Source organism: Panthera leo, chromosome E2, assembly GCF_018350215.1.
Source record: "Panthera leo isolate Ple1 chromosome E2, P.leo_Ple1_pat1.1, whole genome shotgun sequence".
Classification (NCBI taxonomy): Eukaryota; Metazoa; Chordata; class Mammalia; order Carnivora; family Felidae; genus Panthera; species Panthera leo.
In genome coordinates, this window is record NC_056693.1 from 58,007,501 (window position 1) to 58,032,773 (window position 25,273).

The window sequence follows — 25,273 nt, forward strand, 5'->3', positions numbered from 1 at the left end:
CTCTGTCCGCCACCTTCGAGGGAAGATGCGATCCTCGTCCGAGGCTTACCAAGAAAGTGACCTGTTTCACCTCCGGTGTCCAATGAGGCTGATCCGCTCCAGGAGAGTCCCGGGGCCGCTGTGGCTGGGGACCTCAAGCTCTGGCTGAAACGGCGCAAGCGTCCTCTCTCTCCGCTCTGGAGGCCTGGGCTCCAGAATCACGGTGGCGTCAGCAGCGCTGGTCCCTCTGAGGCCGTGAGGATCTCTGTTTCAGGCGCCCCTCAGCCTGTGGACGGCCGCCCTTTTCCCCGTCTCCTCGCGTCGTCCTCCCCGTGTGCGTCTGTCTGTGTCCAAATTTTAAAACGACACCAGTCACGCTGGATTAGGGGGCCAGCCTGCTCCGGAATGACCTCATCTTTTTTTTTTTTTCTTCCCCAGAATGACCTCATCTTAACTAATTAAATTACATCTACAATGACCTTATTTCCAAATGAGGTCACATTCGGAGGTCCTGGGATTAGGGTTTCAGCCTATGAATTTGGGGGTGGGGGGGAGGCACAGTTCAGCCCAGGCCTCAGCATGGCCTCGGACCAAGGGGTCCTTCCAGCTCTAAAGCGTCAATGTGCCCTGGTCCCAGCCAAGGGCAGTTCCCCGGATGCCAGGGGAGGGGAGACCTTGCTTCCCCGGCCCCCTCCTGCCCTCTCCTTTTTCCGATCCCTCCTCCACCTGGGGTCTCCACCAGCCAGCCCGGGGTGCGTGCTCTTCCAGACCTCCCCCCCCCCCCCCCAACAATGGAGCCTTTGCTCTGGGCACCAGATCCCCACTGGCTGTGTGACACGGCCAGGAGTCAGGACTGCTCCTTGAAGGTCACTCCTCCTGCCCCGGGGGTTGGGGGAGGCACCCTACAGAACACATGGTGGCGAACCTTTTAGTCTCAAGTAATTCCAGCAAGTTACAAGGGAGGCATAAGTGCCCGCAGTTGCCAGGGGTCCTGATGTAGCTGGTTTTTATCGAGCAACCTCAGTTCAGAGCGTGGGTTGCTCGACGTCTGTCTTTCTCATTGGGAAAGATGTCGCCCCTCCAAGGCAGGGAATTGGTGGGGTGGGGGTGGGGGTGCCTCCATCACTTAATAGGCTAGAGAAGCAAGAACAGGGATGGCCCTTGGCCCGGGCGGGGCTTGTGGGGTGCCGATCACAGCCTGGGCACTCCGGCGGGGCGACGAAACCCCCACTCCCGCGGGTGGGCGTCTGGAGGGCCCGGCTGCGTAAAATGAAAAACATAAATACGAGCGGGCGGGAGAAATAAAGGGGGAAAACAGCGATGTGGAGCCCCAATTGCTAGCAGATGGTGCTGGTATTAGGAAAATGAAAATACATGCAGTAAATTTGCTATTTGCCAGTGTTAATTTCTTATCCCAAGGTAAAACCTTCCCCCTGGCCCTAGTCCTGCCATCTGCATGTTCATAAAATACATTACGGCAGAATTGATCGAGCGGCAGTGTGCATGTGGGGCTCCGGGTGGTCGGGCTCCAAGGGGGGAGGGCGGGGGACACGGACGCACCTGCTGGGGTCCTGGGGACCAGCCCCTGGGCTTCCCGCCTTCAGCCCAGGTACGTTGAGGTATGCATCTCAGGTCATGACCTTCGTTGGCTTGGCCCCGTCATGGAGCGGAGACCCGGGGTGTGGGGTGTGGGGAAGGCTGCTGGACCCCCGGAAGCTCTCCCACCTGAGAACCCACTCCTGACCCGCTTGTTCCCAGGGAGTCGGGGTTAGCCAGGCTGGCGATACTTAGCCCGGGGTCCCGCCCCCCCGGTTTCCTGGGCTCTCCCTTGGGCCCCCGGCCTCAGAGCCTCCCATGTCTGGGCAAGCAGAGTTCAGGCTTTGCAGGACAGGCAGCCCCTGGACCCTGCTTCGACCTCTGCTCTGGCTGGGCTGGCAGAGCCTGCCCCTCTGATCCTCCCTGCTGTCTACAGAGAGAGCCCCTTCCCTCCATAGGCCAGGAGCCTAACCAGTGAACCCACCCTTTTGGGGGTGGGAACAGTGTCCCCACTGGTTTCTTGCGTCCCACTCAGTGCCCACCGCCCCCCCAGGAGAGCACAGCCGGGCCAGCCCGGGGAATGTGCCCATCGCAGCTGCCGGGCAAGCCCTGTCTACCTGCTTTTCAGAACGTGACGTCCCCCTTGTGGCCTCAGTCCAGCTGTGTTGAGGGTGGGCCTTTGAGCCCCTGGGGCCCCCAGCCTGGAGCAGACACAGCACGTGCTCAGGGATGACCGGTGCTCCCCTCCCCCAGGGTCCTGGTGCTCCCCCTCCTTCCCGCAGCGTGCCCTGGGGGACCGGGGGGGCCCAGCCTGGGCCGCTCTGTCTGCTAATTACCAGTGTGGGAACGGCTTTATGGTCCTCTGGGGCCCTGAGAGAGCCCCCCACATCTGGTCAATTAATGCTGAATCTGTAATTCGGATGACATACAACCCTAGCCGGCTCTCCAAATGAGGCGATTAAAAGGCTCTTCCCCTCCTTCGCTGAAGAACAAGCAAAACCGGGACCTTCTTTATTTCCCGGGATTGATGGGCCCTGCCCGCGCCCTTTGCTAGGACAAGAATTATCAGGAATACCTCCGTATTTCCCGACTTCGCGGGCTGCGTAAATCTCCTATCAACTGAGGCAGGCGGCAGAGTGCTCTCGGGGGAGGGGGGAAGGCCGGCCTCGGCGGGCGGGGTGAGGCCGCCCCTCCGCCCCCTGCCCTGCGCGTGGCCGCCCTGACTTCAGGCCCCCCACCCTCCTAGCCAGAGCTGGAAGTGTGCTGTGCCCCAGCGTCGTCTCTGGGGTGGGGATTTGCTTTGGAGGGGGCTCCCAGCACCTTGCCCTGCGGCTTGAGACCCCGGGACGCCATCCTGCGCCTGCGGGCACACACGCGCGCCCGCTGAGCCGCAGACCCTCCGGTCTCGCGGCCAGAATTGGCCGTGGGCGGACGGGCCCCGGGCCAGAGCCTGGTTGGCGTTTCCCTGGCATCTCTGGGAAGGGGTGGCTCCCTGCTGGTGTTTTCTTCTTTGGGCCAATTAATTGCCGCAAGGAGTAACATTTGTGAAGCATTACAGGTGAGCGCGGGAGCAACAGTGTGAGAGAGCCTGCGTGTGTGTGTGTGTGTGTGTGTGTGAGGCCGTGAACAGGGGTGTGAGTGCGTGTAGGAGAAGCGTTCGGGGGCCTGGGGCGCACAGAGCGAGTGCGCGGGAGTCTGACAGCTCCTCCGCGGAGGGAAGCCCGCCCTTAGGGTCAGGCCCCGGTTCCCGCTTTGGCCCTCCCGTACCCACTCTGACCCTCAGCGGCCCGCTTTGCCTCTTGGGGCCTCTTTTTCAGCCGCAGGATGTCCCCAAGGTGCAGTGGGGATAGACGGTGTGTGCACCGAGCGGCCCGGCAGCAAGGGCCCTCGCGACGGTGTTCTCACGGGACGGGACAGACTCTAGAACCGGACCGAGGGTGAAGTGCAGCTGAGCGTCCCTTGGGGGACAAGGCGGGGGCTTCAGGAAGGCCGGTGGGACGGACCCCTCGCCCTCGCCCTGGCAGTCGAGGCCACCTGAGACCCGGCTGGAGACGCCCAGGTCGCCTGTCCTTTCCACCCATCTCCAGGGGCCCCAGGTGTGGGTCTCACCTTCTGCCTTGTTCTCCCCAGTGTGTGAAGAGACGTGAGGGCCACAGACCCCCTGACATCCTGATGGTCTTTGGGTAGAGGGTCCGTTGCTGTCCTCACACCTTCAGGAAGGCACCTGACCCCAAAGTGCACGGTTCCCTCCAGGCTGCACCCGCTTTATTCCAGGGCTCCGGAAGGTACCCCAGGCCTGTGAATGTTTAGGCAGGGGTTCTCTGAACTTGCTCCCCTCACCGCCCCCCCCCCCACCAACATTGAGCCTGAGGCCCCTGACCCAGGAAGGGAGGGGGTGAAGACAGCCAGTTTAGACAAGGAGACAAGACGTTTGGGAGCCCAGGGTACCCTCCTTCTGCTCCCCCCTTTCCCTGAGGGCTCTGTCTTGGTGGGGAATTGGCCTTTTCCTGGAGAGAGCCATCCCTCTCCTGCGGCCTCGCTCGGTCGGGGTGCTGGGAGGGTCCTGGAGAGAGTCACAGGCGTGGGCAGCAGTGGGGGACCTCCCCAGGGGGCCTGGTGGGAGCCGCATGCCCTGGGCCCCGGGCTGGCTTCCACAGGGCTGGGCCAGTGGTGCCCGTGGCCTCCCGGCGGTCGGCAGGCTGAGCCGTCAGCACTCAGGCCTCACCAGGACCCCGTCTGCTACTAGAGGCGCGTCCTGCATTCGTTCTCCTGCATAAGTGAGCAGCCAGGCTGCTCTCTCTAGGTGCTGGGGATTCATCCGTGAACAAAACAGACAGAAATCCTGCCCTCCCACAGCTCACCTTCCAGGGCAGCGCCGCGTCCCGTGTAATGTCTTACGCCGGTGGAACGTTCTAGATGGGTGGCCACCACTGACGTGTGGCTGTGGAGGACTGGACGCGCACCTGTCGTGATAAGGAACGAAGCTTTTTTTTTTTTCCTTTTAATTGAATTTTAATTTATTTTCAGTTTAGCGCCGGTGGCCAGTGGCCCCCCGCCCCTGGACAGGGCGCGGGACCTTCGGGAGTATCGGGGGCAGGGTTTGCCTTAAACACAGCGGGTGCAAAAATGTCAGCTTCTTCAGCACGGGGACCTTCACTTCTGTCCGCTTTTATGGTGAACTTCCAGCCCAGAGCTTGACGTTTCAGGGGCTGCTAACAGTTGTGGAAAGAATGAATGCATGGCAGTCCCAGCTCGGCCGTTCGCCCGCTGTGTGACCGTGGGCGACTTGGTTAACCTCTCTGTGCTTCGGTCAACGAGAATCATAGTGCTACTCCACGGGGCGGTTAGGCGGCTTTTGGCGGGGGAAACACCCAAAGCGCTGGGAGCAGGGTGTGGCTTGGGCACTCGGTAACTGCTTTTGTCCACTGCTTTTATTAGTAATAGAGGAAACCAGCCCCGAGTGGTGGTTCCTGGGGCATTTCCCCTGGCTGCTGGTTTCTCTCTTTGTCCCTCCTCCCTCCGCAGGGCCGTCTTGGGGAGACCTGGGCCACATTTGAATACTAGTGTCACCCCTGCTTTTAGACCTGTACAGATTGGAGAAATCATCTCTAGTTCCTTTGTTTGGAAACTCAGCCCAGAGACCCTAGTGACCTGGCTGGGATCACACAGCTTGCTTGGTCAGTCAGGGAACTGGGACCCATCCTGGGTGTCCCAGGTTCTGGACTAGCGTTGTCCTTGTTGGTCGTCTACCTGAACAGACCTGTCCTCCCAGGGCAGCTCTGCCCACGCAGGCCTGCCACGCAGTTGCTCGCCATGGGGCAGTGGCGGGGGTGGGGGCGGTCCGCTGGAGGGGCAGGCTCTGGGGAAACACCCTCCCCTCCAGCAAGGACGCTGTCCTGGCAGGCTGGGGGCTTGGAGGCTGACCTGGCCTACCCACATCTGGCCCTGCAGCCTCCCAGCAAGGCCACTTAGGCAAGTAACTTAACCTCCCTAAGCCTCAGTTTTCTGATCTGTGAAATGGGGCCACTGGTGCCTTGCCTCAGAGCTGGTGGTGAAGAATGAGAGAGAGAGTTCGCTGCAACCTGCTGGGCTGGGGCTGGGAAGTCACCGGTATCATAGGGCCTTGGATGGAGGCACTGAGGTCCCCTCCTGTCCCTGCACCCCTCTGGCTTCCCCAGCCACCTTCCCAGCGCCTGGAGTGTGGCTGCCCACGGCCTTGGCACTTGGAGTCAGCCTGGGCCGTCCAGCTTGGCCCGCCGGTCGCCCTGGGGGTGCCTCCCCACAGGGCTCAGGCTCAGCCACCCCTGGCCGTCTGCAGCTCCTGTGGGGACAGCTGCCCTGAGTCCCCTGTCCCAGGCCTGATGTCATCTCTGGGGGCAGCCTGGGGGCCTAAGCCGGGAGGTGCGGTTCCCACAGCCAGATCCCCTCCCTCCGCCCCTCCTTCCCTCCCCTACTCCCTCAGCCCCTTCTCCTCCATTCTCTCTCTCTCCCTCCTGCTCCCCCCACTGCCCGGCCCCTTAGCCTCCCCTCCCCCCCCAGGCCCCTCTGCTCCCCCCCGGGGCTGCCCTGTGCCAGCTCCTGCCTGTGTGAATGTCTAATCTCCAATTTTATTCGCTGGGCTCCAGCCATTTGCATAATCTACATAGTCACCCTGGTTTTAATTGCCCACAACTCTGCAGAAAGATCATGTGGTTAAGTGGTAAATCATAATTAGATAAATAATTGGTTTGGCCACAGCAAGCTGCTTTTGTTACACCTGCCATCTGCTGGACCCGTTTTTTCTTCTGGCCAGAACAATGCGGTTCTGATGACAGAAGCATGCTGCTTCTCTCTTACGGGGGCGGGGGGCTGGGGAGGGCGGGCGGGCGGGGGCTTGAGTGGAGGGGCTCGGAAGCAGAGCCTGGAAAATTGCCCGGTTGCTGGGGTCCGCGCCTGGCCTGCGTCTCTCATTCGCCATTCATTACCCGGCTTGGTTAATGCATCAGAGTGGCAAATTTGACTTCTTTGCAGAAAAGGGAGGGAGGAGAGAGGCCCGGGGGAGGGAGGGATCCGGTGGGGGCTGCCCAAGGCCTGGCCCGCCTGTGGTTTGGCTCTGACAGGGCAGCGTCCCCCCCTCCCCCCACCCCTGCTGTGGAGAGCCTGGGAGGCTGGCAGGGGCAGGTGGGCAGAGGTTAGAGCCTCACATCTCTGCCCATCCATCCGCTGTTTGCTGGAAGCCCCATCTGTGAGCGCCGGAGCCTCCGGGGGAACTGGGGATCCTGGGCTGGCCAGGTCGCCTGGCCGGGGCCTTCTGCGGGGACGCCTGCCTTGCAACCTTGCCTTCCGCCGAGCCTCAGTCCCCAGACCACGGGGAACTGCTTTGCTCGGTCCTGTGTGCACTCGTTCACCCATGCACGCCTTCATTCATGCAGCAAGCGTGGGATGGGCGTTTTCCTCCATTATGAGTTTGGGTTCCCGATTCACTCCACGGGTCCCCCTCGCTGTGTGACTCGAGCACATTTCATGGCTGTTGCTTCGTCTGTCGAACGGGGACCATAATCGTCCCTGCTGGTGGGCTTGTTGGGAGCATCAAAGGACGTGATATGGATAAAGTCTGCCAAGCGACGGCTGCACTAAGCAGGTCCTCGGTACCTGTGGCTGCTGAGGTGTGTGACTGCTAATTACAAAGGCTAATTAAGGGGACGGCCCTGGCGCTGCCCTCCGCTGGCGACACCGGAGGCTAATGGAAGAGGCACCCGGTGTGGCGGGCAGGGGGCTTGCCCAGACCTGTGCCTCCCCGAGTCTGAGTCTGCTCCAGACAGACAAACACAGGCGCCCCCTCGCCTGCCCACGGGCCCCCCGGGGGCCCCTCCGCGACAGCGACCGCGCCCTCCCTGAAAGGACTTCCCCAAGCCTCGCTGGCCCTGCCAGGCTCTGGCATCCTGTCTTCTGGGGTTTGCATCAGGAGAGACCCAGGAGGCGTCCTTTCTCTGCGGGGGCTCAGCTTACAATTGTCCGCCTGACAAAAGGCAGCCTGAGAGCTCAAGGCCCCTTTCCCCAGGCGGAGACCTAGCCCCGGAGAGAGTGATAGGCCTGCCTCCCGGCTCAGAACCCCTGGGGCAGATGGCTGGCCCTGGTGTCATGATCTTACTGACCAGAAAACATTGGCGTCTTCCTTCCTGCAAACCCACTGATGACTGTTGGCAAAGCTCTGGACGCATTCTGGAATGGCAGATATTTTCTGTTTTTTCCATCCATCCGCCCGTCCATTAAGCAACTTCCTCCCTCCCTCCCTCCCTTCCTTCCTTCCTTCCTTCCTTCCTCCCTCCCTTCCTTCCTTCCTCCCTCCCTCCCTCCCTCCCTTCCTTCCTCCCTCCCTCCCTCCCTCCCTTCCTCCCTTCCTTCCTCCCTCCCTCCCTTCCTTCCTCCCTCCCTCCCTCCCTTCCTTCCTCCCTCCCTCCCTCTCTCCATTGCTTCCTCCCTCCTTCCCTCTCTTCCTGCCTCCCTCCCTTCCTCCCTCCCTTCCTTCCTCCCTCCCTCCCTTCCTTCCTCCCTCCCTCCCTCTCTCCATTGCTTCCTCCCTCCTTCCCTCTCTTCCTGCCTCCCTCCCTTCCTCCCTCCCTTCCTTCCTTCCCTCCTTCCTTCCTTCCTCCCTTCCTTCCTTCCTCCCTCCCTCCCTTCCTTCCTCCCTCCCTTCCTTCCTCCCTCCCTCCCTCCCTCCCTTCCTTCCTCCCTCCCTCCCTCCCTCTCTCCATTGCTTCCTCCCTCCTTCCCTCTCTTCCTGCCTCCCTCCTTTCCTCCCTCCCTTCCTTCCTTCCCTCCTTCCTTCCTTCCTCCCTTCCTTCCTTCCTCCCTCCCTCCCTTGCTTCCTCCCTCCCTTCCTTCCTTCCTCCCTCCCTCCCTTGCTTCCTCCCTCCTTCCCTCCCTTCCTCCCTCCCTTCCATCTTTCCTCCCTTCCTTCTTCCCTTCCTCATCCCTCCCTCCCTCCTTCTATCCATCCATCTATCCACCCATCCATCCATAGCCCCTATACTTGTTCTAAAAGTGGGATCTTCTCTCTGGCAGATCCCGGGCTGCCTCGCCTGCTGCTCTGTCACACCTCTGGGAGGGTTGCACCTGCTCTCCTGACCTCATCGTGGTGTCCCCTAAAGGGAGTGGGGCAGACCCCTCGCTCACTCGGGAAATGAGGTGTCAAAACAGTTTCCCAGTTAGGAGTGTTCTCAGACTCCCGTGATGTTTCCAGACCACGGTTTTCCTGGAGACCCCCTTGAGGGCAGGACTCTGGACTCACCACAGCTCTGTTCTTTGGGAAGCCCTCCATTCCGATATGCAGATGGTTTTCTCCATGAGCCTGCCACGTAACCTCTCAGACTGAATATCAACCTGTGGCTGGGAAAGTGGGTCATTTTTGTATTCCGTGCCATCCAGTACAGTAGCCAGTGCTCCATCTGGCTGTTTTCAATTTAATTTTTACATTTTAAATTAGATAAACTCAGGGGTGCCTGGGTGGCTCAGTCGGGTAAGCATCTGACTTCTGCTCAGGTCGTGATCTTAGGGTTCGTGGGTTCGAGCCCCGCGTCGGGCTCTGGTGCTGACAGCTCGGGGCCTGCAGCCTGCTTCGGAATCTGTGTCTCCCTCTCTCTCTGCCCCTTCCCCGCTCGCCCTCTGTCTCTCTCTCTCTTTCAAAGATAAATAAATGTTAAAAAAATTTTTTTTAAGTTAGGTAAAATCAAACAGCATTAAAATTTCAGCTCCTTGGTCTCACTGGCCACATTTCAAGGGGTCAGTGGCCACACGTGGCTGGTGACAACCGGCTAGGACAGCTCAGAGAACATTTCAGCCATCCAGAAAGTTCTGTTGGACAGCACTATCCTAAGCATATTCACAAATGCAGCGTCTTACCTGAAAGAGAGGCTGTCCTCAGTTGGTACTGGCCTCAGAACTTTCTGGATTCTCCCAGAAAGAGGGGGAAGTCCGAGCCCGGAACCAGATTTGAATTTTCATCCTGTCCGTGGTGCTGTGTCGCTTGAATCAGATCACTGAACCTCTCTGGCGGATAGGGGTCAGATCTGGGGGGCGTTTGGAGGAGGGGGTGTTCTTGCGGTCTTTGGAACAGAGAGAGGAAAGGGAGACGTGGCGGGGCACAGATCTGGAATGCTCCCCAGGCTTGGGGACGACGTGTTGGTTAAGAACGTAATGTAAAAGTGTGTGACGACCGGAGGGCTGTGGTCCCTCCGGCCTGAACTCTGGACAGTGTCAGGGAGAGCGTTCACCCCTTCTGCAAAGACGGTCTGCAAGGAAAGATGTTTTTCTTTCTCCTCCCGGGCCTGTGTTCTGTCTCCTGTTCCTTCACTGTGTCACCTCTCAGAGAGCAGGCCGGACAAGGTTGGCCCCGAGGCTCTTTGCTGCAGATTCCTGCCTTCTGTGTCCCATGGGCCACCCTGGGACTTGTCTGCCTCTCCCCGCTCTCCGGGGTGAAGGAGCGCTGGCCTGGTTGCCTGGGGTAGCCGTGAGAGTGCTCCCTGCCTTGGATCCCCCTCCTCCCCTCCCAGATAGCAGGCCTGGCTTTCACTGGGGTGCCCACACACCCCCAGAGAGCCTGACTCTCTAGTTCTGTGTCCCACCTCCACATACACACAGAGAAAACAACTTGGATCTTTCGGGAATTGCCAGGATAATTCACTCGTGCTAACGAAAGCACCAGCATTCCAAAGAGCTGAGTGGGGACACCTAATCCCCCTGGACCCCAGCTCCCTGGCCGCCTCAGAGGATCCAGGCCGAGGCCAGGGGACTGTCCCTCCCGGGGGTCGCCAGGCAGGGAAGGGGCTCCAAGCAGATGCTCTGGGCTGGGGCTGCTCCCCCAACAGCTGAGCGCCAGGGAGGGGTGGCCTGGTTGGCGGGAGCTTCCATTCTCCCAAAAGTTCTGTGCAGATGGGTTCGGGGGCACCAGCCCCCTGGTGTGCGTGTGCAGTCCCGGAATGGAGCGAGCGGTGTGTGCTCTGTGCCGGAGAGAGAGGCCGTGGGCGAATTGGGGTGACAGGGTGGGGGGTGGCCCCAGCAGCCACAGCGCCGTGGGCGCCCCCCACACCCTCCTCCCTCCCACTCCCCCTAATTATTTTCCTCGGATGTTGTGAATTAAATCTAACAGTAACCGCAGGAGACGGCTCCGGGTAAGGCCCGGCTCACATCTCCATGCGCCGATAGAAGTTGTTAAATGAATAATGTTGACTTACGCTGGGGACCCAATTCTCTCTGAATATAATTCCCCTTCGAGTTTCCAGGGAGCTTCGTGGAGAAAACGTAAAAATAATAAACACGTCTCCGTATCAGAGGTTGGTAATGCTGCTTTGAATTCTTTTGGGGGAGAGAGGCGGGGAAAAATAAGTTAAAATTAATTTTTAAAAGAGGATCACGCCCCAAGTCAGATGTCACAGCAAGCTGGGACGCCGAGGTTCTGGAAGGGTGAGCCCCAGGGCTCCCCCCCCCCCCCCCCCCCCGCCACCTGCTGAAAATGTAGGTCCCTGGGCTCCACCCGGGACCCACCCCCCAAATCAGAAAGTGGGGGAGGTGCAAGGGGGGGGTGGTGCCCCTGGCAGCCTGCTTCCTGGGTGGGGGGTGGAGCTTGGAGGTCACAGGTTAATGGAGCAGTGGGCTGGGCCTTGAGGGCCACTTCCTGTGCAGGCGCTGCCCTGGCCAGCTGTGACAACAGGTGCTTGAGTTTCACCTGTCTGGCTGTTCTGCATCTCCGAGAGAAACCACACAGGCAGTGGAGGGGCTGGGAGAAACGCTTTGCATGGCCCCTCCCTCCCTGTCCCCCCCCTTCCTCTTAGACCCCGGCCAGATGTCACCTGCGAGAGGCCAGATGTCACCTGCGAGAGAGGTGAGCTTGCCTGGCGTGGCCAGGGCCCTGAGACGCCCCTCTGTGCAGCAGAAGGGTGGCAGTTACCTCCTTATTCCTCCCCCGGGGACAGAGGGCCAGGCAGGGTCCCCCTGGGAGCATCTGAGGCGGAGGCCGGCGCCCTGCTCGTGCACCCTGCACTTGGGGACGGCCTCCAGGTGTTGTGCCAACTGTTCCTCGCCCAGCCGCGTGCAGCCTGCTGGGGACACCGGGGTCACCTCGAACAGCGTGGCTTCCAGCGGGACCTGCTTGTAAGGCGCCACCCCGGGTTATTCGCGAGCAGCAGTGGCCGCGCTCACAGATGGGGTCAGGCGGCGTGGGGACTTTCCCAAGGTCAGGAAGCAATTTGCAGGCCGAGCCAGGAATAGAACTCCTGAGCTGGGCTGCGCTAACCCCGGGCTCAAATTGCTAGCCCGGCAGGTCTGTCCGGGGAGCAGCGGGGAGCAGGCCTCGGGTCAGGAGGGAGCCGCCACGAGCCCTGTATGTGGGCCAAGGGGAGGGGCCGGGAGCTCTCATCCCTGGTGGACGCGGAAGGCCCACTCGGCTGTTGCTGTCCATCCTGCAAGAGGAGGCTGGTTTGAACTCCGGCCTGCGGAGGTTGGCGTGGAGAGGGGATGGCGCGCCTGTCCGTGTATTTCTTGTAAGGGCATCGGGAGTGTTGGAAAAAGCAACCGACAACCCAGCGTTTGTTTTCCCGGCGACTCTTTGCAGAACGCTCCGGGTCCTCTCGGGGGGGAGGGATCGGTGTGGCATGGGAGATGTGGCCTCTGCGACGGCTGATGGAAAAAACTGCATCCTAACGACTCTGGAAAGGCCCCGGCGTTCTAGCAAGAGAGGGTTCCGAGTGTACCTTCCTGGGGGTCCCCAAGTTCTGTGTTTGGCTGGGCTTCTCTCGGGGCAGGAAGGATGCGCGCAGCCTTCGTTGCTGATAAAGGTTTGTGTCCTCCTAGGGGCTTTCTAATTTCCTTTAAATCAATTCGGCAAACGTTTATTTAAGAGCTGGTGAGGGCCCAGAAATAAGCGAGGCTGGATTGATGGCTGAAGTCACCCCGGGTAGGGGAAGGTCGACTTCCACTAGAGGGGGTTAGAACCACGTCCAGGAAGGCTCCTTGGAGGAGGCGGAATTTAAGCCAGGGCCTGAGGGAAGAGGTAAGCTGTAAACTAGGGAGATTTGGGGAGGGCTGGGAAGGGTGCACCCCGCAGTGGGTGCTGCCTGAGCAAAGGTACGAGATGCTCTTAAGTCCGCATTAACCTGTCTAGAGAGGATCGGGGAACACGGCCAGGACAGGCAGGCGTGGTGGGGGCCTTGGGTGTGTAAAGAGACTATGTGAGACACTTCCAGGATGGCCTGTGCAGGGGGTGGGGGTGGGAAATGTGGGGAGGAAGAGACACGGGTGCAGGGAGGGTGCTGGGTCACAGTGGGACGCCCAGGTTGAGAGTGGGGTGAGGCAGGGGGTGCTGCACGGCCTCTGGTGCCAGGCTGGAGGCCCTGGTGGGAGGCAGGGGTTCTGGGATGGGAGCATGGCGGACGGAGGCCAGAAGGGCCACGCAGGAGGGAAAGCCAAGTCCCGTCTTGGGGCACACAGGTGGAAATTGAGAGAGGGGACAGTGCACCAGTGCCTCCAACCTTCCGCTGGGGGCCCTGCGGACGCCTGGGCACCTCAGACACCGGGCGAAAAGCACCTGCAGCTTCCAACAGAGGAAATGACGCTTTCAACGTAATCCTCTCTCTTTGATTACTTCCAGTGGGGAGACCAAATTATAAGGACATAAATACGACAAGAGCTGGGGCGGGTGGCCAAGCCCTGGCATTGACCTATTGTCCCAGGCCGCTGGTGGGCAGCGGGGGCCGAGGCCGGGCCTGTGCTCTCTCTCTTCCGGCCTTGCTCGTCCAGTTGGCGGGCAGGAAGGGGGCACCTGGGGTTTGATTGTCCGGGAGACAGCCTGGGATTTTAATAACAGGCAGTAGATGAATTAATCCAGGAGTTCGTCAGGCGCTGACATCCTGAGAGGTGGGGAGAGGGGGCGGGGGGGGGGGTGCAGGGCCGTGGGAGGGGAGGGTGAAGGTCTAGGCTCAGGGCCCCCGGTTCACCCCTGCTCAGCCTCCTGTGCCAGGAGCAGCGTGCCTGTCACACGGTAAGCACTCCCCACACCTTAGCTGCTGCCAGGAGGGATTCGGCACTGGGAGGAGGGGCAGGAGCACCACGCAAGCCAGTGGTCTACTGACCAGGAAGGTAGGGGTTTTCCCAACGAGAAGACGGCTGATTAATGTTTACAAAGAAGGCTTCTTCCCAAGAAGCTGTTGAGGGAACCACCCAGATTTCTGTGTCCATTGGGTGTCGGGGCGCAGAAGGAGGAACCGGGCCTCCGCAGCGGAAGGTGTGCGGGTTACGGGGGCCCTCTCGCTGCCCTGCCTTAAGGGGCCACACTGGCCTCAGGTCAGGGGGCCGGGCTTGGAGGGCTCCCCCGCCACCAGTGACCCCCCCGGCCCTGCCCGCATCACAGCCGGCCGCTTTCCGGCCAGGTGTGGCCAGGTGGCAGGAGCCCGGCTCCGCGACAGGCGTCTGCCTTTCCCCGTCAGGACCTCCCCCTGGAGCCGAAGGACTGTTGTGGGGCAGGACAGGGCACTGTGAGCCCCCCCACCTGGAGGGCTCAGAGGTCAGGTCTGCAGAGACAGCACTGAACGTGTCTGTGTGAGGGGTGGGAGCCTGCGGGGGCAAAATGCCCAGGAGACGGGCGCCTGGGGGGCTCTGTCGGTTAAGCGTCCGACTTGGGCTCAGGTCATGATCTCATGGTCCGTGAGTTCGAGCCCCGCGTCGGGCTCTGTGCTGACAGCTCAGAGCCTGGAGCCTGTTTCAGATTCTGTCTCCCTCTCTCTCTCACCCTCCCCTGTTCATGCTCTGTCTCTCTCTGTCTCAAAAATAAATAAAACGGTAAAAAAATAAAAAATAAATAAAATTGAGGTAGAATTCGCATAACATAAAATTAATGATTTTCTTCTTCCTTCCTTCCTTCCTTCCTTCCTTCCTTCCTTCCTTCCTTCCTTCCTTCCTTCCTCTCGAGAGAGCGAGCAGGGGAGGGGCAGAGAGAATCCCAAGCAGGTTCTGCACTGTCAGCTCGGAGCCCGATTCGGGGTTCCATCCCACGAACCGTGAGATCACGACCTGAGCCGCAGTCAAAAGTCAGACGCTCCACCAACCGAGCCACCCAGCCGTCCCCAGATGAACCATTTTAAACTGAACCACTCAGGCATTCAGTACATTCACGAAATTGTACAACCACCACCTCTATCTTGGTGCAAAACGTTTTTTTCGCTTCCCCGGAAGGAAACCTTGTCCTCCTTAGCACGCGCTCCTACCCCTCCCCTAGCCCCCAAGTCTCCCCCGCGTTGTGCCTCGTGTATTTCACCCTTTTTATGACCGAGTAATATTCTGCCGCGTGGCCAGGACCTGGGGTTTTTTAAATCCACGTATCATTTGATGGGCACTCAGGTTGTTTCCAGGTTCCGGCCACGAATGAACACCGTTCGTGGACAGGGTTGTGCGGACGTGCGTTCCCACGCACCGCGCCTTGGAACCTGTGTCAGGACGCCACGTCTCTGTGTGGCTAAGCCATGTTTGTTTATCCCCTCATCTGGGGCGGGGGGGTGGGGGACGTTCCGGTGGGTCGGGTGACTTTTAAAGACGCATCTCTGAGAAGCAAGTTCCGACCAGGCGCCACCAACATTTAAAAAACGACGAAACCAAGGGACTTTGGTGGCCGGCCCGTCTCCACCCTTCTGACTCTTCTGCAGACCCTGCAGGAGACCGTCCAGGAGGACAGTGCCCGAGTATTTGACTCCTGGAGGCCTCTTCCTGCGTATGGGCAAAGGCAGGGATGTTCCTGCCAGGATGTGCAAGAGCGACCCCCCACCCCCACCCCCACCCCCACCCCCACCCCTGTACTGGTGCAGTCGCCTGCCTGGCCTCCCTGCCCATCTGAGAAGCGCTTCCTCGTGAAACCGAACGGGAGCGCGTCTGTTGAGTTGCAACTGTGTCCCAGGCACCGTGCGAGGCTCTTTCTGGTTTATGTTCTCGTGGAAGGCCTCCCGAGAGCCGCGGGAAGGGTTGTGTTGCTCGCCCGACAACAGCAGGCAAAATTAGTACAGGGTGAGGGGCGATGTGCCCAGCCAGGCAGGGGTCGCGCAGGCTTATTTAGGCCAGTGTCTCTGGCCTCAGACCCTCTGTCCCCACGCTCACGTCCCTCCGAATGCCAAAATGTGCTTGCGGCAGCTTGCTCTTTGGACGACCATCCAATGAGGTCGGTGCAAAGATGCCCAGTGATTTTATGCTTAGGACGAGGCGGTGGGAAAATCTGCGGAGGGTGTGGAAGCAGGTAAGTGGCTCCAAAGGGTGGTGCCCTGGGGAGAAGAGGGAGATGGGTGAAGCCGAAAGACAGCTGGTCTGGGGCCTTGAATGCCGAGCCAGGACGCTGCTGGCCCAGGAGTCCAGACGGTGCCGCTGGGACTGTGTTCTCCTGACGGGGGCGAGTGGCCGGTGAGGATTTTGCTTAATGGGCCTTGCTGGCCACCACTGCGGGCCGTGCCCCCCCGCCCCTGCCCGGAAGGTTCCACGCCTGCCCTGGGAGGCAGAGCCTGGGAGCTCGCGCCTGTCCCACAGCGCAGGCCCGCCAGGTAGATGGGATTCGGGGATTTTGAGTGCTCTGCGATTTCATAAAAGCCTGCTAAAATAAGACCACTCAGGAACATATTCTCTCCTGCTTTACATCACAAATGTTGACAGTAGGAAAATGTGGCCAGGTTTCTCTCAGATATGAAAAATGGGAAGTAGGCAAGCCAGGAAATGAAACCCAGCCCCCCTGCCCCAGACAGCAGCGTGGAGGAGGGGGCGCCCTGGAAAGCGGGGTGATGTCTCTGCGCGACCACTTCCTCACCCAGACGATAAGGCGGCGCCACCCCCACAGGGCTCCGAATGCTGAAGGGGTCGAGTGCCCTCACCCGGCCGTGCCCTAAAGGTGTCGGGAGTCGGGAGGCGCTGGGCCACCGTGGGGCGGGGAGGGGGGAGACTCCTTGCAAACCGTCTTTTTCCGGAAGCTGCAGCCTGGGGGCCGTTTCCCTCCCTCCTCCAGGGGGCAGGGGGGAGAGACTGGTTGTGGAGGGGAGCCCAGGCTCTGCCCAGGTGGCCGGGGGGATGGGCAGCGGTTCAGGCGGGCCCACCCTGAGGGTGGGGGACCCCGGCCCTGGCAGGCTCAGCTGGGAAGGGCATTGCAGAGCCCCCAGATGGGGGTGGAGCTAAGGAGGTTTGTGCGTGACCCCGTGGGAGGGCCACCCGGGCGATCCTTGTCCCGAATGGCATCTTGCAGGTACTGGGTGGGGGTGGGGGGGGGCGGGGATCACCAGTGGCAGAAAAGCCTCTGCGGGCCCCCACGAGTCGCTGCCCCCTTCCGTCTCCCACCCCCTCTCCGCCCGCGTTGGCCTGGCCCCGCCGTATAAAGTTTAAAGGTTTTAAATGCAAATATTTCTCTTTTATAGATGCCAGCTGTCTCCAGAGAGCGCGTTTGCTCGCAGCTCAACTTTATTGTCCAATTAGCTTCCCATATCTGGGTCCCGGAGAGCCCGGGGGCCGGGGGAGGGGGGCACGGCTCCCGCGGCGGGGCCGGAGCTGGAGGCCGCCCCCAGGAGACCGTGTGTGTGTGTGTGTGTGTGTGTGTGTGTGTGTGTGTGTATGTGGGGGGGGGGGGAGCGGGGTGGACGGGCTGGGGCGGGGAGGGGGGTGGGGGGGGCGCCTTTCAGAGGCCGGGCCCGGCGAGGCAGGAGCAGGGGCGGGGGCAGTTGGTGGCAGGGGTGTGCTTTTCTCATTTAGAAGGAATAAAGGCAGCCCGCCCCGCGCCCACCGGCTTCCTTTTAGTCCCCGTCGAGTGTCCCCTCCCCGCCCGCTTCCGCGCCGCCCGGCGGCTTCCCCATTCACCGGGGCTCGGCGGCGCTCACAAAGCGAGGCAATTAGAATTGAAAATCTATGCAAAACAGCTGTTAACTGATTGTAAGGGAGTGCAGCTGTGTGCCGAGTGCAGCTTGGAGGCTGGCGGAAGGGCAGGAAGTGCTGGGGCAGCCCGGGGTGAAGAGGCAAACTCCCGTCACCTCGTCCGGGGGCGCCGTCTAGGCCTTAACCCTGGCTGCTCCCCCGCAGGTGACCTTGGCTACCGCGCGCCGGCCGCGAGGGCGTGGGGGCGGGGGCGGCCCCCAGCACCGCCCCGCCCCCAGCCCCCAGCCGGCCCCGCCTGCCGCAGGACCCACGGCTGGAGAGGGAGGGCGGGGCGCTCCCTCCCATTCCCCCCCCCCCCCCGCCCCGTCGCCGCCCTCTCCCTCCGTTTACCCGTTCAACAGATCTGCGGGACGTCGGAACGCGCCGGGCGTGCCAGGGGGCTGGGGCCGTGTCGCCGCTGCTGTCCTTCTGCCCTCCAGGCCGCCGTGCGGGGGAGGGGAAGGAGCCCGCGAGGCCCAGACTCCCCCTCTCCCGGCCTGCCAAGGGATGCTCCCTCCTGGTCCACAGGGTTGCTCCGTGGAGTGAGTGGCCTGGGGAATCTGTGTTTCTCACGGACCCCCCCCCCCACCCCCACCCCTTCACACTGTCTAAGACCCACTGCACTGTGGGACTCAGCGCCCGGAGGGATGAATTCCAGAGGCAGGGAAGGGAAAAGCCTTCTGGAAAGAGATAAGATTTGAGTCCAGCTTTGAAGAGGGAGAGGTGCTCTGGGCAGTGCTGGCTGGAGGGAGAAAGAGAACTTCTGTAGATCAGTGGTGGGGGTCTGGTCGCTGGGCTGCAAGTGGTGCCTGGGCAGACCTTTGCTGCTCGCGGTGGGGCCCCACCCACGCAGGTGACACCCTTGGGCTCGTGGCCTTGGGGAGGGTGGGCCACTCAAGCTGAGGTGCTGCACAGGTCCCCAGGTGACAGGCTCTGTGTGATGGGTCCCCCACCCCCCAGGGGTGTCCGCAGCAGGTAATTATTACAAACACTGCCAGGTACAGGCAGACAGCCCGGGTCTGGATCAGGCCCGGATCGAATTTGTGTACCCTGGGCAAGTGAATTAACCTCTGGTCTCCTAGCCAGGCTTTGTAATGGAGGTCACCCGGTCCACCTCAAAAGGCCCAGGCTGAGCTGTCTTGGCACGTGTTGGGTGTTTGGTAAATGGCAGAAGCCATATCCCCTTCCCACCCACGACGACGACGTCCGGGTCCCTGAGGCTTATTTGCCGATAAAGGTGCCGAATGAGGTGGCTGCGGCCATGTGACAGTGATGGTGTCCTTGTGTGCTGGGAGCACCTGATCGGGGCAGAGGGCACTGTTAAAGTGCTTGAGCGTCCCGCTGGCCCCACAAGGACGCAGGATGACCAGGACCAGGACTGTGGGATTCCCTCCGTGGTGCCAAGGGCCCGTCACAGACCAGGGGCTGGCACCTGTGCTGGGACCCGGTGGGAAGCAGTCCCTGCTAGTGCCCACCCTCCTGGGAACTTCACCTGGCCCAGGTAGGTGCCCTTGAGGTGGTGGTGGGTTGAGTAGCCAACCACCTCCTGCCTTCTCCATTCTGCGCTGTCCTGAAGCGCTCCCCCCCCCCCCCCCGCCCCGACAGCACTTTGGCACCGAGGTTTGTCGCCTGGTCTCTGAGGGCAGCTGAGGGCTGGCCTGGCACTTTCAGTTTTGTTTCCTGGAGGGCGCTGGCACTTGGTGCGTTTGTTGACTGAACGCCCACCATGGTGGTCAGAGGCACCCCTTTCTTTCCAGCCCATCCCTCTGTGCCTCTCCATCGCGCACCTCCTCCTCAGTTCCTAGCCTCAGGTGGTAGGCAGGTTTAAGAGGTGCCCGGGGCTTGTCCTTGACGGAGGGTTCTTCATCTTTTTGGCCATGCAGACTTCACAGGCTCCAGGAGGCCGGGCTGGATCTGCAGGGATCCATCTTGTAGGGGCTCCGAGCCCGGGGAGGGCGGTAGGAACCCTGCTTTCTGCACCAGGAGGCACAGTTGAGATTGGCAGGGGGCATGCACCCGCATCCTGTCGCCCCTGGCACGTAGGAAGCAGAACCCTGGTGCAGGGTAGGGGCAGGTGTCCCAGCTCAGGGAGCTGTCCCCACGTTGGCCCCCCGTAGGACTGGCCCTGGCACCTTGCCCTTTTACCCCGAACCTTTTGTCTCTGCCTTCTGTTTCCCAGCAAATGGGAAGGAGGGAGGGGAGGTCCTGGGAGGCAGAGCGGTGGGAGCTGCTGAGGAGGAAAGAGAAAGAACGCGCCTTGGAGGGAAATGGAGGGCCGCCAGCCTGAGCCCCGAGTGGCGGGAAATTAGGAGTCAAGCTACAAACCTCGTTAGCGAGGAACGCGGGCTGCAGGAGAGCAATTCCCACCCTTAAACTCGGAGGCCGTGCTCCCGGATTACTAATTTCCTCGAGCTGGGCGCGCTGACAGTGAGTGTCATCCGTCTACCCCCACCCCCCTGCCAGCCCGCCTGGCGGCCGCCAGCACAACTAAACCGACGCGCACTCCGCCGGCTCGTTGCTGCCCCCCGGTGGTCGCTGGGGTTCCCTGCAGCGCCCCCCCCCCACCCCCCCGCCTCCGCGGCGGTGCCGGGCTGGGGAGGAGACTCCAGGTGTGAGCGGCTCCCCTCGCACCAGGGCCCGCGTGACCTTGAGCAACTCTCGGCCTCAACTTCCTCATCTGTGAAACGGGACCGGACCACCCGTCTCGCCATCCAGTGGAACCAGATGTCTACACGGGATGGATCCTTCAACTCTAAACATGGGCCAAATGATAACCTGAGTGGCGACCCCACCACTTTTTGCTTAGCTGTCGTGGGCCTCTTCAAACAGGTGGAAGAACCTGGGCCGCCTTCCTCACAGGGCCTCCCGGGGTTGTAGGGAGAAAGCGGGTGCTGGGTGTCCCTCCCGGCAGGAGGTATTTGGAGGCCGGCCTGGAGGGCCTGGAAGGGCCAGCTGGGAGGAGCCTCCCCGGCCAGGTGCGAGATGCTCATTTGCATGTTACTCCCCTCCCCTCCCCTCCCCTCCCCACCTCCCCCGCAGCCTGAAATTCAGGTGGGAAAGCGTTGGAGCAGCCCCAGAGGTTTTTAATTTTGTTTTTGAGGCCCTAGGCTTGTCGCCGAGCTCTCTCCTGACTCCTCCCTCCCCTGCCCCCGCCGGTGTGTCCCGGCGGGGACGGACGCTTCCCCTCCCCCCGCGCTCTGGCCGCCGGGGCCGCGGTGAATCTGCCGGCCACTGCTGGGCATACATGACCGGAGGCCGCGCTGCGGAGATACCGTGCGGTGCGGTGCGTAAGGCGTCGGGCGGAGGCCGAGGCCCGCAGGAGGCCGGTGGTGCAGGGGAAGCGCCCCTCCCGCGCGGTGTGAGGGCCGGCCGGCGCCCGCAGGTAGGAGCCAGTAACGGCCCCCCGGCCCGGCCTCGCGGGTCCGTTTCCCTTTTCGTTTGTGGTCGGCTCCGAGCCTTGTGCAAGGCGGGGGGGCGGGGGCGCGACCCGTGTGCGCCCCCGCTCCGTGTGGCCCTGCTGGCGCGAAGTCGAAGGTGGAGCCGGGGAGCGGGTGGCTTGGGGGCGCCCGTCGGGGCCCTGCCCCTCGGCCCGCAGCGGGCACATAGGCGGGTTCGGCTCCCTGCTGGCGCGGGCCCCGAATGCTCCAGGCCCGCCAGCGTCATCTGGAACAGATGGATGGGGGGTGGCAGGCGCCCAGCGCTCCCTCCCATCGCAATCCGGGCTGGCGCGGGGAGGGAGAGAGAGGGAGGGAGGGAGGGAGGGAGGGAGGAAGGCGGGGGAGGCTGGGCCCGCGGGGCGGCAGCGTGCGCGCCTGCCAAGCGCGGCGCGGGCATGTCCCGGGGCAGGTTTGGGGCTGGCTGAAGCGCGGGCTGGCACCTGGGTCCGAAAGTTGAAACCCGCCGCGCGGCGCTGGGGTGGGGGTCCCGCTTTGCCTCCGGGCCCAGAAGTATGAAAGCCGTAGATTAGAGACTTTTCAAAAGGGCACGTACAGGGAGAGACCCTGGGGCATCGCAACACTGCCGGGAGCTTGGGACGCGCGCGGGGTCAGACCCCGGGGCGCCGGAAAGCGCCGGGGCCAGGGGCGTTGGGCGAGGCGTGCCCCATTAACCCGGCGCTTCCTGGAGACGCAGGCGGCGCGGGGGTGGGCTACAGGCTCCCGGTCTGCGCCCAACGCCGGTGGGGGCGGGGCGGAGCGGGGGTGGGCTTGGGGGCAGGAAGGCTGGGGCCCGCAGTCCTTCGTCTAGCCGCCTGTGGGTGCCCAGGAATTTCAGGACGCTCCCTGAGTCATTCCAGTCTGTCAAGTGCCTGGGTGAGGTAGGGTGGGGGGGGGGGTGCCAGGAATGGGGAGGCGCTGCGCTGGGGCCCGAGGCCCAGTGGGTCTTGCCAGTTTCTGGAGGCGGGCGGCCTCGCCTCTGACCGCAACCCCAGCTACTTAATGATCCCGCTGGTGGAGCGGCGCCTCCGTGGACTCGTGGACTCCCCAGCCTCTGAGACGTGGGTTCTTGAAAGAACTGCCCCTTGGCCCGGCGTGGGGCCTTCCCAAAAGTTACTTCTAACAACGGGAGGGGGCAGTTCCTAGAATTTGGGCACGGGAAGGCGCAGAGGCTCGAGGTTTTCACATTCAGCCCTTTCAAGTTGTGGCTGTAAGGTCACGAATCTGGAGGGGCGGTCGGGGAGGATAAAGCGCACGGCCTATCTTGTGCTGCCCTCACCCCACCCTGCGCCGCCGCCAACAGGCTCACCGGCTCCAAGAAAGTTCTCCTCCTCCCAAAGGCCTCCAGACCACGAGTTTATCCGCTCTTTATTGGGCCTGCTCTGTGCCAGACACTGTTGTAGGCACTGGGGACGCGGTGGTCACGAGACCTGCTAGGGCTCTGCCGGCGTGGCGGTCATGTTGGAACTGACCGCCCCCTACTTGTGCAATTAAGTGGCGGGCCTCGGACACTAGTGTATCTGGGACCCCTGAGCGGTCGGGCCAGGGGCCCCCCGGGAGCCTGAGGGTGGCACTTCCCCTACCTGCTTAGTGTCCTCGACTCACCTGGCCGATGAGGCCGGGGAGGGGCGTGTGTCCGCGCGAGTGTACCCGGGCGCCCGTCCGTGCGCGCGCGCGTGTGTGTGTGTTTGCGGCTGAAACCCGACACTTCCCGCTGGCTGAGGTCAGGGAGCCTGGAGCGAGCCAGTGGCCCGGGAGTGGGCGGCGTTGCGCTTGGGTGTGTCCTCGGCGGCGGCGACAGCAGCAGGTGTTTCTTGGCCGGGGCCCCGGAAGCTCCACCTCCCCAGCGGCCCGAGCCGCCGCCACCGCCGCCGCGCAGCCCGGGGTGAGATAAGCAGTTTAGACAAACACTGGGCGACGGTGGCTCCAGCATGGGTCAGCCGAGGCGGAGCTGCGGGGCCCTGGCATGAAAGGTGAGCGCGCCGCGCTAGGCGGGGGGCGGGTGGTGGGGCGGGGTGGGGGGTGGTCTCCGCAACCCCCCTCCCCAGTCCACCGCGTCTCCTCCTCCAAGTTCGCGGGTTCCGCGGGGTTGGCCGCCAACGGCTCCTGGTCAACTTCCCCCGGAGTGCGAGCGGCGATAAGAGCCGAGCGGGCGGGCGGGCAGGCGACCAAAGGCCCCCCGCCCGCACGGGTCGGAACCAGGGCGGCCTGGCCCGGGGCGGGGACACGGGCCGCCGCGGGGCCCGGGCTCGGGCTCGGTGGCCGCTCCCGGCGAGGGGCGTGTAAGGGTGCACGCAGCGGGGGAGGGGGACGGGAAGCTAGGGGGCTCTGGGCGAGCTGTCGACGCTCCGGAACCGGGGCAAAAACTTTGCGGCGGTGGCGGGAGCGAGGGGGGCGGCCGTGCACCCCCACGGCAGGTGCCGGCGGCGGCTGGAAGGGGGGGGGGCGGAGCTCGCGGACTGGGGACTCGCGGTTAAGGTTTTTGTCTTGCTCCCCTCCCCCTCCCCTTGGTGCGGGGGAGACCGCCGGGAGGGCGGAGCTGCAGGCTCCCGGGTCTCCGACCCCCACACTCTGCTTCCCAAGGGCCCGCCCCGGGCTCCGCTGCCCCCCCCCCCCCCCCCCCCCCCCGCGTTGGAGCGGTGCCCCTGCCCCTCCTCCTGCCGAAGATGGCTGCCCCAGCCTCGGAGGTGGGAGGGTGGTTGCATCCGCCGCCCCCCACTCTCGCGCTGCCCTTTTTCCCTCCCCAGCCCTTCCTGCTCCGCCTGGATGCGCCTCCCCGCCCCCAGCCCTCCCGGGCCCGCGGCCGCGCTGATGGGCGGCGAGTGGCCCGACCGAGTGGAGCCGATTCAATTATATTGCAGCACCAGAGACACCTCCTCGGCCGCCCGCCCGCCTCTCCAGCAGGCTAATTAAATTCCCTTCGTGGAGGCGGAGCGGGAGTTGGGCTCGCCCTCCGCGGCTCCGGGTGGGGAACCAGTGGACCACTTGAGAAGTGTGCAGTGGAGGCTCCCAGCGCAGGTCGTGGGGAGAAGGGGGGAGTTCTCGGGACTGGGGGGGGGAGAGATGCCTCGGGCACCTCCCCCCTCCAGCTCGCTGGGTCCGGGAGACCCCTTGCGGGAGCGCCGGCTGTAAGTTTTGAGGGCTGAGCGCCGGGTGGGGAAGCCGCGCCCCCCCCCACCCCAAGCTGGCCCCCAGCTGGGTGGTGGCTACCAGCCGGGAGTTGAGTCGATTTGGCCGTTGTTTTGTAAACTAGCCTTTGTCAGCCGAGTGCATCTAAAATACATTAAACCCTTGTTAACCCCTGCGGTGCCTTATCTGGGGCCCACACAGGTCGGGGTTTGGAAACAAAAAGCGAGACCACCAGATGAAAAAAAGGACTCCTTTTGTGAAGGCCCCGGAACAAAGGCTCAGCTACTCTGGGTGGGAACCTCCCGGCCTAAGCCGATTTCCAGGAGGCGGAGATGGTGGGCCAGAAGGTCCTGGTGGGGTGCTTGGCCTGGTTGGCCGGCTGGCCCCTCTCCCCGGGGGACTCTGTGCCCTTCCCCCCGCCCCAGACTGGAAAGCGGAGCGGGGGTGGGGAACCCCGGGTCAGCAGCCTGTTTATGGGTCTCGGTCAGTGTTACTTAAGCTTGGGGCACGTAAAAGTTGCTCACCCTGTGTTTACAGGCCGTCTCCACCGGTGGGGACGGCGGAACCTGAGGCGCAGGCTGCCGCCTGACTCAGCCGGGCCACGCCACAGGTGAGGGGGCCCAGGGCGCAGGCTCCGACCCGGCCGGCCGTGTGTCATCCCTGCTGCCTGCTGTGCCGGGAGTCTCCACCCTGCCCAGGTGGACGCGGAAGCGAGCAGGGCTGGCTCTGCTGAAGCCTGCGGTGATCTCAGTAGCCTGTGTCCGCGTGGTCCTGACCCCTGGGCGAAGTGTTGGGGGAGGGGGTGCTGATGGCCCGCGCGGGGTCGGCTTTGTCACTTCGTGTCGAGGCAAGAGTAGGAACACTGCGAGAGGGGCAAGGTGGGGGCAGCTGGAGCAGGCGGGGTTTTGACACCTGGGAGTTGGCTTTCTGTGAACCCCTGGGAGCCTGAGTCCGGAGCTGGTGAGAGAGCAGCCCTGCCTGCGGAGGAGGGCCCGGGAGAAGGGTTGTGGGGCCTGTCCTGGTTCCAGGCCCCGTCCTCTCTGCGGGCCCAGACTCCAAACAAGGCAGCAAGGGCTGCCCTCTGGTGCAGGCCCTGACCTGTTGGGGACGGCTTTCAGAATCCTGGCTTGTCAGAGTTGCGAAGGGTTTGTATAGATCCCCAAGCTTGGTTTTCTAAGCTCGCCGAGTGGCCCGGTGTCCCCGAACCCAGCTAGGCCACAGCCTCTGGGTTCCTGCCCTAGGCTAAAGAATGCTCGGAGTTCCCCAGGTGATTCTGCTGTGCAGACTGGGGCGCAGAA

At 62.7% G+C, this 25,273-nt stretch overlaps 1 protein-coding gene across 11 annotated transcripts in view; it reads left to right on the top strand.

The window, feature by feature from the left end:
• The window catches only part of LOC122209197 (genetic suppressor element 1), a 122,540-nt gene that overhangs the window by 52,355 nt on the left and 44,912 nt on the right, over nt 1-25,273 (top strand). For 3 of the 11 annotated variants that reach the window (XM_042920958.1, XM_042920960.1, XM_042920959.1), the window contains exon 1: nt 18,400-18,913. The exons of 3 other annotated variants lie outside the window; for them this stretch is intronic. In XM_042920958.1, the coding sequence (XP_042776892.1) occupies nt 18,775-18,913 (139 nt within the window). In that variant the 5' untranslated portion in view covers nt 18,400-18,774. Of the gene's footprint in view, nt 1-18,399; nt 18,914-18,989; nt 20,242-20,447; nt 20,795-20,924; nt 20,947-21,841; nt 22,820-25,273 lie in introns of those variants that run through there. 5 more of the 11 variants (XM_042920966.1, XM_042920965.1, XM_042920964.1 and 2 more) reach the window with 5 other exon arrangements.